At 46.6% G+C, this 11,696-nt stretch overlaps 3 protein-coding genes across 6 annotated transcripts in view; 1 reads left to right on the top strand and 2 right to left on the bottom strand.

The window, feature by feature from the left end:
• LOC142885582 (E3 ubiquitin-protein ligase RNF31) overlaps positions 1–1,874 on the top strand; it is an 8,612-nt gene extending 6,738 nt beyond the window's left edge. For both annotated transcript variants that reach the window (XM_076022193.1, XM_076022192.1), the window contains exons 16-19: positions 77–143; positions 219–312; positions 432–600; positions 790–1,874. In XM_076022193.1, the coding sequence (XP_075878308.1) occupies positions 77–143; positions 219–312; positions 432–600; positions 790–930 (471 nt within the window). In that variant the 3' untranslated portion in view covers positions 931–1,874. The remainder of the gene's footprint in view (positions 1–76; positions 144–218; positions 313–431; positions 601–789) is intronic.
• LOC142885584 (inositol monophosphatase 1-like) lies at positions 1,607–6,030 on the bottom strand. Its single transcript, XM_076022197.1, has 9 exons — positions 5,776–6,030; positions 5,269–5,347; positions 4,723–4,856; positions 4,508–4,612; positions 3,894–3,939; positions 3,684–3,792; positions 3,483–3,591; positions 2,325–2,476; positions 1,607–2,244 (listed from the first exon to the last, which is right to left on the bottom strand). Exons 2-9 carry the CDS (start codon positions 5,329–5,331, stop codon positions 2,102–2,104), a joined length of 861 nt encoding a protein of 286 aa, XP_075878312.1. The 5' UTR covers positions 5,332–5,347; positions 5,776–6,030; the 3' UTR covers positions 1,607–2,101.
• Positions 6,031–7,480: 1,450 nt separating this feature from the next.
• On the bottom strand, positions 7,481–11,031 carry LOC142885581 (inositol monophosphatase 1-like). Of its 3 annotated transcripts, none has more exons than XM_076022190.1 (9): positions 10,777–11,031; positions 10,444–10,582; positions 9,370–9,503; positions 9,190–9,294; positions 8,958–9,003; positions 8,701–8,809; positions 8,213–8,321; positions 7,800–7,951; positions 7,481–7,711 (listed from the first exon to the last, which is right to left on the bottom strand). In XM_076022190.1, exons 2-9 carry the CDS (start codon positions 10,501–10,503, stop codon positions 7,578–7,580), a joined length of 849 nt encoding a protein of 282 aa, XP_075878305.1. In that variant the 5' UTR covers positions 10,504–10,582; positions 10,777–11,031; the 3' UTR covers positions 7,481–7,577. The 3 variants fall into 3 exon arrangements, with proteins under 3 accessions (XP_075878305.1, XP_075878306.1, XP_075878304.1); XM_076022191.1 differs by having other exon boundaries at positions 10,444–10,523; XM_076022189.1 differs by having other exon boundaries at positions 10,444–10,523; positions 10,758–11,030.
• Between the last annotated feature and the right edge of the window lie 665 nt (positions 11,032–11,696).

Here is an 11,696-nt window from a genome sequence, read left to right as displayed (position 1 = left end):
CGATGATGATGATGATGATGATGATGATGATGATGATGATGATGATGATGATGATGACAATATGCCTTCTCTCTAGTGCTACAAAGTTCCCTCCACCCTGCTGGCAGCAGCCAACAGCAGCTCAGCTAACAGCAATCAGACAGGTGAGCGCTGCCCACCCAATCATGTCCCACCTTCAACTTCTCCTCCAGTTTGCTTGACGTGTGGCTTCCTTCCAGGGGTGTGTTTGGTCTTGGAGCAGCCGGAGGACGGCAGCGTGCGCGAGGCGCCGTGCGGGCAAGCCGCTCTGCCGGAACACGGAGGCTACTGCCAGTAAGACCACAGACACACACACACACACACACACACACACACACACACACACACACACACACACACACACACACACACAGAGGATGCCATCGGTCATCTCCGCCCGTCTCTTCCGGCAGGGTGCACTACAAGGAGCACTTGGTGGAGCTGATCAACCACTACGGCTGCGACCCGGCCCTGCTGTTCACCGGCACTGAGATCAGGGCGGAGCTGCAGAGGTGGGGCGTGGCCGTGCCCACCAGGCAGCCGGAAGAACTAGAAGCACTTTACGGCCGTCGCCTTCAGATGGTGAGTGACACCACGCTGTCGAGCAGCCAATCATCATCTTGTCTAGAGGTCACAGGAAGCAGTTCAGACACTGTTGAACCCGTTGACAGGAAGTGGTGTGTGTGTGTGTGTGTGTGTGTGTGTGTGTGTGTGTGTGTGTGTGTGTGTGTGTGTGTGTGTGTGTGTGTGTGTGTGTGTGTGTGTCCTCAGACACTGGCCAGCAGTGTTCCTCTGACTGGCCGACGTCGCTCCCCACTGCTTCCTCCCTCCGACGTCCGCTGCCCTGGACCTGCTGCTGCTGCTGCTGTGGCCCCTGGAGCGCTGCCCCCCCGCCTGCTGCTGAGAGACTGACAGGCTCCTCCAGACCGCCGTGGTGCCTTATAAATGGCTACTGGGAATGGAACGCTAACACGCTAACGGGGCCACTTACAATCTACGGGACTCGCAAAGTTTTGCATGTGTTTGCATGTTTAAAATGCCTTGAAAAGTGCTGCAAAGCAGGCGTCAGACTGGTGGAAACCGGCCGCTCACTGGGACCAAGTAGTTTCCTTTCCTGTGCTCTCTTTACACTCCACTAATGTGTCTCCATGTGCGAATTGTCCGCACGAATAAAAAGATAACCGATCGTCCGCTCTCAGTCTGACCACATTATCACGGTACAGCCAACAAATAATAATAAGTTCAAGCTTGTCAGAAATGAATCTGGCAACAACCGAGACTATCTATTCATTCTTCCTGTGAGTGTTAAGGCAGTGGGGCCATTCGCAGCAATCGGAACGCACAGTGTTGTAGGGGTTTTTTGTCTGTTTTTTTTTTAACTGTCCTGATTAGAAGGTCATGATCTTCTGTCCTCGTCTGTTCAGTGATGTTCTGACACTCAGTGTTTTACTCCTACCAGATATACTGTGGTTAGAGTCGTCATCCATTCATTTTATTTTAAAATGGATCCGGACAAATGAGCTCAAGCTCAAATTTTTATGCAAAATAAAAGCTGAATGTACAGAACAAGGATGAAAGGAAACTCAACTTATTTTTCTGCGTTTTGAGCAGTTTTTATCGTTCCTTTTTTTTTGTTTGTTTAACATAAGCAGAAAAAATTAAGACAAATGAGTGTCATTATCACAATGTCTGAGAATGGAATTAACCTGCAGGCTGAGAGCTGCTGCACTGGAGCAGCGCAAGAAGAAGAACACACACTTGCAACTATTGGCAGGCCACGAAGGAGCTTTTTTATTTCTTCTTCTCTGGATTTTTCTTTTGGGTTTGTGTTAAAAATGACATAAAAAACTAAAACAATTTCTGCCGTTGGTGTGAGTTCGTTTGCAGTAGGCAGTAAAACCAAAGTTGTGTTTGTGTTGCATGGCCACACTGACTTATCTCAACTTTAACACATCATCATGTTGGTCCTCTGATCCAGGTCCTGATCCAGGTTCTGAGTAATCCGAGCTATTAAAAGAACAACACTTATTAAAGATTTTTCCAAACTAAACACATTAAACTCCGTCAGCGGCTCCGCTGGGGGTCACTGTTTGGACGGAGCCTCCACCGGGGGCGGAGCGTCGTCTCGGACCGGGCTGAAGGAGACGATCTCCTCGACGAGCCTGTCCGCGATGGTTCTGTTGTTGGCGGCGAGGATCCTCCTGGACATCAGGTCGGCCGGTCCCCCTGCAGAGGGACGCAGAGGTGGTGAAGCTCCGCCCCCTGATGACGCTCGGTGGGTGCGGCTGCGGTCGGACGGTCGCTACCTTCCACGTCCAGCACGACTCCGCCGGCCTCGGAGATGATGAGCGAGCCGGCAGCCAGGTCCCACACATGCATGCCGATCTCGTAGTAGGCCTCCACGCAGCCCGACGCCACCAGACACATGTTGATGGCGGCCGTCCCGGCGCCACGCACGCTGGAGACACACATACACACACGCTAGGAATGCAACGGTACACTTTTCCCACGGTTCAGTATGCATCAGGGTGTTTGGGCCACGTTAACGGGACAGTTTCAATATCTCATCGATCTTACATAGTGTATCTGTATAAAACTGCTCTGGCTAGCAAAGGCAATATTGTATTGTAAAAATAATTAATAGCACTGATATAATCAAACCATAAACTTTTTTTTACAAAAACAGCCCACACAAATTAAATATAAAGTTTTTGACTGTTCAATAAAATTGGAAAAAATTTTAACCCACTGACAGCCGAGTGAAGACATTTTCACTTTATTGGGCTGAGGCGGCACAAATAATGTATAATGGGATTTCTTTCTTTTTTTCTTCAAATGATGAAATATTTTTAACAGACTGAAAATAAATGTATATGGCTGTACTGTTACACTCGGCAATATTACAAAATCGGCTCAGCGATCTGATGCTGATTCATTAAGTAAATGCATATGAGTAGTTTTAGGACTCTAGTTGGACTAGAGTTATTATCTTAGGCTACTATATTCTACTACTATATTCTACTACTTTTCCCATAGAGAGACGCTCGGGTTAATGTGGTAGATGCGTTATGTTATTGTATGCTGTTCGTGGCTGTTTCATGCACTTGGCACTTGAAAGTGACCTTTATGACGGAATAAAAGATGTTGCGTTCAAAGACATATTGGTCATATTATTGGTCTATTCAATGACAGTGGGTTGCGGCTGAGTTGGGTTGTGATAATTGATGCGGTTGCGCGGGGCGGGTTGGGATGAGTCAAATTATTGACTATTGAAAACCCTGAGTCGCTTGTCTTGGCTCCTGCTGTACTAGGTTTTGATAAAGTTTTGTGACTGGCTGAAACCGAAGTACCGTTGTTTACCGTTGTGTATTCAACCAAACAGGGCGTACCCAACGGTTTGGTAAAAAGCCCAATACTGTTTCATCCCTAACACACACACACACACACAAAGCCTGGTGCTCTACCCGTGGACGGGGATGCTGAGGACGCTCCTCAGGCTGGTGAAGATTTTGTCCACGACCTCGGGGTCTCTGTTGGAGCCGAACTCAGTGGCGATGATGGACTGCCCGATGTCTGTGGGGGAGACAGAAAAACAGACTGAACCCCCGCAAAAACCCCACACTTGAGATGGTCAACGTGACGTGACGGCAGAGCGGACGGGGCACCTTGCTGCTGGGAAACCTGCAGCGGCTCTCCGTTGCAGAAGGCTCCCCGGCCCCTCCTGGCTGTGTACATCTTGTCCTCCAGGCAGCTGTAGACCACACCGAACTCCATCTGCAGCCAGACGGTGACGCTGCCGTACATGAGCTCACACCGCAGTAAAATCAGACTTGCATTACAAGTGTTCATTTCCCGGTGTTCTCAACGTGGCTCACCTGCTTTTTAACGGAGAATCCGATGGAAATGGCGACAAAAGGGAACCTGAAGAGTGAGAGGAGGGTTAATGACACCTAGTGGAAGAGTTGCACACTACAACATCCTGAGGTGCAGGAGAAGGCGCCGCAAACAGGAGCCAGGGAGAGTATTCAGTAGAGATTCACCCATACCGGGGTTGAGTACTTCATTTGTACTCGTAAAATATGTCATGTCATGGTCAATACCATGACAGCGATACCAGCTGTATATGTATACATATAACAATTTTGTTAAATTTGTGTTTGTACTGCAGCCCATGTTCTCGAAAAAAACATGCTGAGAAATGTTGTTCAAATAACAGAACATTTGTGGAAAAAAAATCAAAGTAATTTTGGAATGTATAATGGTGGCTTTAGTAAGTACTTATTATCAATGAGTACTGAAATGCAAGTACTTGTACTCTACTCGTTCTGTGAAAAAAGTGCTATTCGTGCAGCCGTAGCTTTCAGGGTAAAAGGGCGCAGAACCTGGTTGATTTGGGCCCTGACGCACAGCGGCCATCATGTGATGATGCCTGCAATGATGTCACATCCTGTTCCGTGGCAGCTGAAAATGAGAAACAGGAAAAACTCACGAGTGAACAAAGTTGGTGGTGCCATCGATGGGGTCGATGATCCAGGTGGGCTCGTCGGTGAGGACACAGGGCTCACCTGCAGCCACAGACTCCTCCCCTATGAACCTGACACACACACACACACACACACTTCTAACTACACTGTGGTTTCTCAACATGGACTATAATGATCAACAACGAATACCACTGGCAGTAGTGGAGGCGGAGCCTCTCACCTGTGTGTTGGGAACTTCTCCTTCACTGATTGGATGATGAGTTGCTCCACCTGCTGGTCAGTTTGAGTCACCAGATCCACCGAGGAGCTCTTTGTCATCACCTTTCGGTCGTCTCGCAGAGCTTCACGCACCACCTGGTCAACAACGCATTTGATCTGTGTCGCCCCCCGGTGGTCTCCTCTAAAACTTTTTGCGTGTACTGTACGTCATAGCTAACATTTAAGTATAAAGTTTATTACTTTATTTTTAAATGTATTATTAGCCCCTGGAAAAGGGTTACTGTTGAAATTTAAATCAGAAGTCTGCAAATAAAAAAGTAATAAATAAATGTCTATTTAAAAAATATATATATATATTATTAATTACTTACATTTAAATTATTTTGATGTGACAAAGATTTTTTTTTTCTCAATAAATTCGAATGTTGGTCAGCGACTATGTCCAAATTTTACATTTTGGCCGACTGTGTATATAAGTTTGACACCCCTAGTGTATGTGCATATGTGTGTGTGTGTGTGTGTGTGTGGTCAGGGATCAGACACACACCTTCCCAGCTGTACGTGCCACGGCCACTCCATGGTCCATGGCGCTCTGCCACAGGTCAGTCATCCTGGAGGAGCAGCTCCTTTTAAAGATGTGCAGGCAGAGTTAGAATCACGTGACCTGCGGCGCTCCAGGTCCATTGAGCAGTGAACAGCAACAAACATCACATGATCTTAACTTCCACAGCAGTCTAAATTGTCTAACAAAGTCTAAATTGGTCTAATTTTGAGTAAAAATGGCCATAACGTTGTGGGTGCGAGTAGAGTTTAGTAGCAGCCAAGTGGCTGCACTCCAGCTCCATCAACACAATATCAGCACCAAACACACAGCGTGCAAGTCTGTGGCCCGTCACCCTTCAGTCTACTGCTCCCTGGATGTGCAACAGAAAATACATTGTGGCCACCAGGGGCACTGTTTAAGTCTGTCGGCGGTTCGCTTTACGGTTTTACATATTTATTTATTTAATTACTTTTAATTGATTCGGGAGCCAGACGGGCGGACTGTACTCACCGTCGGTGTGTGACGTTGTATTCGAAAGCCGTCCCCCCGGGTTCAAGCAGCGGGTTTCTTCTTTTTTTTTCTGACAGAACGGCGACTGGATGGAGGTCACGCTCACCACCGGAACAGCACTCTCCAACTTCCGCCGGGAGAGACAACAAGGCCGAGTTTCACCTGCGGTCTGCTGGACCTGGTGCTGTTTAGCTCCTCCACACTTCAGCCGGACTACGCCTCCGACCGCTGCCGGTGACACCGGTGCTTGGAGCGATTAGCGGTTCCACCCACTTCCGGGTCTGTTCTCATCTGGGTCTAACGGTGCGCAGACGACCTCCACTGTTCACTCTGAGAAACACACTCATGCAATGCGTCCCAACAAGAGAAATACGAACATACTGTACAGTGTGTGGGAGGAGTTTGTAAAGGCTTATGGTAGACTTTTGCGGCTAACGTTGCATACGGGGGAAAATAACGATTGGAGAATCGGATATAGGGTGAGAAACTCAGTCACCCGGGAGGAGCTTGGAGTAGAGTCCCGCGACCCGACTCCGGATAATGCGGCACAAGAAGAAGAGAATGGGTTACTGGAATTGCGTATACAGGAAATTCGTTACTTTTAAACTAGTGTTCTCTCTCCTGTTGTCAATCACTACATTACACATCGTAGAACAACTGAGGACACACTATCAACTTTTAACAGAGTTAATAGATTTGACCTTAAAAGAACAAAAAGCGATTACCGGCAATCAGGACGTCAACCAAACATCACAATATTTCGTAATAGATTCTGTCACCTTTATTCTGTAGTAATAGACTGTTAACGTAGAGAACGGATGTGAATGTATGTGGTGTAAACACTTTGATGTGTGAAAATGGATCAGGTTTTAATGATATCAGTTTTGGAGTTTATGTCTTGATTTCAGTATCTTTATTTTGTGAGACTAATCATAAATGCGGCTAAATATTGTTGTCTACCTTGATCAATGACAATTGTTTTCTTTTATCAAGCTATCCAACAAACACACAAAAATATAGATTAAAAAAAACAACAATCTGAAACAAACCTTAAATCTAAATGAAGTAGTTGTGATGCAGACATTTGGAAATTCTCTCATTCTTCTTTGTGCCTGAATATGAATGAACAAAAACCCATTATTATACAGCAAAGACACTGTGTAGAGTTCATAGGTGTCAAAATTTGGACTGCATTGCAATTATATTTGGGCCGCGAGGTAATACAGAATCACTACTAGAGCTGGCCCGTCTGCATTTTCAGCACATTTACTGCCAATGCAACGAATCCCAGAATGCTCTGCTAGTAATTTGGCTCGTCAATCAGAGCCAGGACATTCATTGAAGGATATTATTATGACTTCAATCGTTTATTGTTGTTATTTTGTTTATACATTTATTATTAGTCCGTGGAAAAAGGTTCTGTTGAAATTTAAATCAGAAGGCTGAAAAATAAAAAAGCTTGATTTTTATTCACATTTTATTTATTTTAATGAGTTTATTCAATTGAAATGTCTAATATTAAGTTATTCATTGTATAGTATTAAGATTTCCTTGTTCTATGTTCAGGTTGAAGCAAAACTTGAGGAAGATTGTTTCAATAAATATCAATGTTGGCCTGCGACTTTGTCCAAGTTTTAAATTTTGGCCCACTGTGCATTTGAGTTTGACACCCCTGGATTGGTGCATCAAGACAACAGACTTCACATGTGCAGACAAACCTTTATTTAGTGTTTTTATAAGGACGTCATTCATCAGAAGGAGTCTGGTCCACTTCCTGTCAGCTGACCCACACCTGCCTTCCCTTACACACACGTGTTGCTGGGCTCGAGGTCATCGCGGCGGCAGGGAAACGCCTGAACCACCTGAGCGATGCTCCGGGCCACGGCGGCGGAACTGGCGGCGATGACCCTCCGTGACATCATGTCGAAGTCTGAGCCTGTAGTGAAACACGCGGACCAATCAGAGGCTCAGAGGCTCACGCAGCTGACTGTGACCGTGACGTGACGTGACGCAGCCACACGCACCGTCCGTGTCGGTGACCACGCCCCCGGCTTCTTGCACGATGATGGCCGAGGCTGCGATGTCCCAGCAGTGCATCCCGATGTGATAGTAGGCGTCGGCTCCGCCCACCGCCACCTGACACATGTCCACCGCCGCCGTGCCGAGGGCACGCACGCTACCGCAGCAACAGACGATGCGAGTGACACAGCAGTTCAGAAAAAATACACAATAAAACACACGAGGCATAATCAGCGACATAAACAGCAACACAAACAGGCAAACACGAGACAGCGTGAACAACACAATAACAGGCACGAGACAAATGACACAACAGAGCAACAGAACGAAGGCACACACTCTGGAGTCACCAAACAAACAACAGAAGGCCACAAACAACATGTGTGGGACGGAGGGTGCGTGTCCAGGAAGTTCTCACCCATGAACAGGAAGTTGCAGCAGTCTGAAAATGTTGGAGGTCATGGTGGACAGTGCCAGGTCGTCCCGCTCCGCCCCGATCTCCGTCACCACCACACACTGGTGGATGTCTGATCGGTGGAGGAACAAAGAACCATCAGAACCAGCCACAGCCGTGAAGTCACAAAACAAGTTATCTTTACAATCTGGTCCTGCTCACACTACACAGTGGGCCAAAATTTTAAAACTTGGACAAAGTTGTGGGCCAACATTGATATTTATTGAAAAGAATGTTCCTCCAGGTAGAGCAGGGAACCTTTTTATATGGAGCTAAACAAGTTTTGTTTCAACCTGATTATGGAACAAAATACAAGCAAAGCATTCTGGGATTTGTAGTATTTGTGGTAGATGTGCTTTATAGTAGCAGTGATTTTGTTTTGCCTCACGGCTCAAATGTAGTGACACTGCCCTGTGAGCCCGGGTTTGCCCGCGTGCGTGTGATGTCATCACCTTCCTGTCCAGAGACGCGCAGCGGCTCCCCGTTCAGGAAGGAGCCCCGTCCTCTCTGAGCATGGAACAGTTTGTCCTCCACGCAGCTGTACACAATCCCAAACTCTGTCTGTCAGAAGAAGAAGAAGAAGAAGGACAAGAAGAAGAAGAAGAAGAAGAAGAAGAAGAAGAAGAAGAAGAAGAAGAAGAGGAAGAGTGCGCGTCAGTCTACGGCGCCAAGGCCCCTCTGCCAGCCCGTCGCCGCCTGCTGGACTCACCTCCTTGTTGACGGCGAAGGCGATGGAGATGGCCACGAACGGAAACCTGCCACGACAAAGATGAGATGGGCTGGAGGTTGGAGGGTTGAACACATCATCAGGTGTTGCTGTGGATGACTGACAGGATGTGAGGATGAGCGAAAGCAGCCCACTATTGTAGATTTAGGTCTATTTAAATGTATTGTTTCCGTTCATCCATCTGTGACATCACAGAGTGGGCGGGGCATGTCACCTGTGCACAAAGTTGACGGTGCCGTCGATGGGGTCGATGATCCAGGTGGGTGCGGCGGTCAGCTCCAGCCGCTCACCCGCCGCCACAGACTCCTCCCCGATGAAGCTGCGGGTCAGAGAGCAGACGGCAGCGTCACCTCCTGTACCCTGCTGTCAAACCGAGAGTTTGTTTCAGGCAAACCTGTGGTCTGGGTAGCGCCTCCTGATGGCCGCGATGAGGATTTTCTCCACCTGCTGGTCCGTTTCCGTCACCAGGTCGGCCGGAGAACTCTTCAGCTTCACGTCTTTCTGCTGCTGGAACGCCGCCAGCACTATCTGACACACAAACATACACACACACAAAGGTCAAGACCACATCAGGACCAGTGCTGTGGAATTTAGTATGTCGTTACGCTAATTAGCTGAGGCTACAAAGTTGTCTTACTGGACTTCTTTGAATTAAATTAATTTGTTCTTTAAAATAGTTTAAAGCAACTTCATTTTATTGAAAAAGTCCCATTAGCACTTTTCTCCCATCTAGTCAATAGAACTGAACTTTTTTTTTTGTTATGTTGCTGTTTGAGCTGTTAGTGTGCTAAACATTTAGCTCCCTGTGTTGCCGTCCATGATACACAAACCTGAAGGAACCACGAGGGGAACTAATGTACTGTGGAACCCAGTGAGCGACTCACAAAAAAAAGCTCATATCTTTATATGCTGGTCCTGCTCACTTCACTTTTCTGTAATGTGTGCTGAGACTACATGACCTCCTGAATACAGCTGTGTGTGTGTGTGTGTGTGTGTGTGTGTGTGTGTGTGTGTGTGTGTGTGTGCCCGTGCGGTTCATTCTTCACATTCTGCAGTTTTTATCAGGATGTTACAAAACTCTGCAGAACCTGACTCAGGTTCCAATTGTTGGCTCGCCTGGTCAACAGGATTCAGTTCTCTGCCAGCTGCTGACCTCTCCGGAGCTGTTAGTTTAACCTGCCTGGTTGGTCCAACACTGAGTTACATTAGCTGTTTAACATGCATGCCGTGCTGGAGTGTTCTGCCTGACCAATCGTTCTGTGGCTTCCAAACATTTACATTTATTTCCACATTATTTATGCAAAGTTTATTTTCAGTACTTGACATGTGCTAAAGTTCTTGTGACTAGATCGGACTTTTCAGTAAAATAAAGTTGTAACTATTTTTAAGAAGAAATTAGTTAAATTCAAAGAAGTTCAGTCACTTACAGATTTAAAAAAAAAAATGTTTCAGCAAGTGCGTCTCTCACCTTTCTGGCCTGTTTGGCTATGGAGATGCCAAAGTTCAGACAGTCGCTCCAATCAGCCATGACGAAGACAATGATGGTGACTGTGAGGAAGAAGAGGAGGATGAAGACCACTGACAGACAGAAGAGGAGGAAACAGCAGCTGCAACAACCGAAAGGGAAGAAAAGACGATAAGGAAAGGGAGGAGATGAGGAGGGTGAGAGGAGAAGAGTCGTAAAGATGAACAGGAGATGAAGGAGGAGAAGGAGGAGGAGGGAAACACGATTAAAAGTAAAGAATATCAGCTTTCAACAAAGGAAAACCAATTTCACGTTACATAAATTCCGTGATGAGACCTAAGAAGCCGAAGTCCGGAGAGATGATCAGGAGAACCCGGGCTGGAACGTCAAGGCTTTATGCAGCCAGCAGCCAATCAGAGCTCGGCTCCCGCCTCCCAGTCAGACGTCCAGCCAAAGAGGTTCAGGTGGCTCAGCAAGATTCTCACATCTCCTTCGTCCAACTCCCTGTCCTGACCCTTGTTGAGAGGACTCTCCTGACCTCACTGTGAAACGCCCGCTTCCATATGATCCTCCTCACGAGGAAGCAGCCTCACGTGACAGCAGACAGACTTCCTGTTCAGAGTTGACCTCACGCCTAATTCTGTTAGTGTGTGTGTGCGTCCGGAGTTAGACTTCAATGCAAACAGCGCTGACGCCAGACCAGCGGCTCAGCTTGTGCGGTTGGTCGCAGTAGATTTGTGTCATGTGATCACTTGCGGTCAGAAGTTCTGTAAAGAAACCGAGTTCAACTTTTACTTCCTAGTGGTTCTGACAAGATTGTCACTGTCTCACCACAGACAACTGAAAGTTGATCTGGTGCCACATCTACCATCAGCACCATTACAACTAAACACTGACCAACAATCCAGAACTGAATATTTGCTAAAAACACTTGGGAGTCACAAAATAATGAATTGTTTTAGTTTAAACTATACTATTTCCTTTATAAAAAGTGTTGAAATTATACACATATACAATATATTTCTTCTGGCCTGCGTCACTGAGTTTTAGCAGAGACATTAACATTGAATTAGGGTGGATTTACATTACATTAGAGTTTGTCTTATGGTTTTTTTTTTAACCCAGAAAAAAATAAGACACGCTACAGTGTGACGTTTTTTGGTACGTTGACATTTTGCATCGTTTGCTCGTTCACCAGAGCCACAGGAATCACTCGAAAGTTCTGTTTAAGTCATTCGGTCAGTCTGGACCTCGGC

Source organism: Nelusetta ayraudi, unplaced genomic scaffold, assembly GCF_046127955.1.
Source record: "Nelusetta ayraudi isolate G7.1 ecotype Tasmania unplaced genomic scaffold, CSIRO-AGI_Nayr_v1 ptg000011l, whole genome shotgun sequence".
Lineage (NCBI taxonomy): Eukaryota > Metazoa > Chordata > Actinopteri > Tetraodontiformes > Monacanthidae > Nelusetta > Nelusetta ayraudi.
The sequence above is the reverse complement of the archived record's forward strand: the minus strand, read 5'-3'. Positions and strand labels throughout refer to the sequence as shown.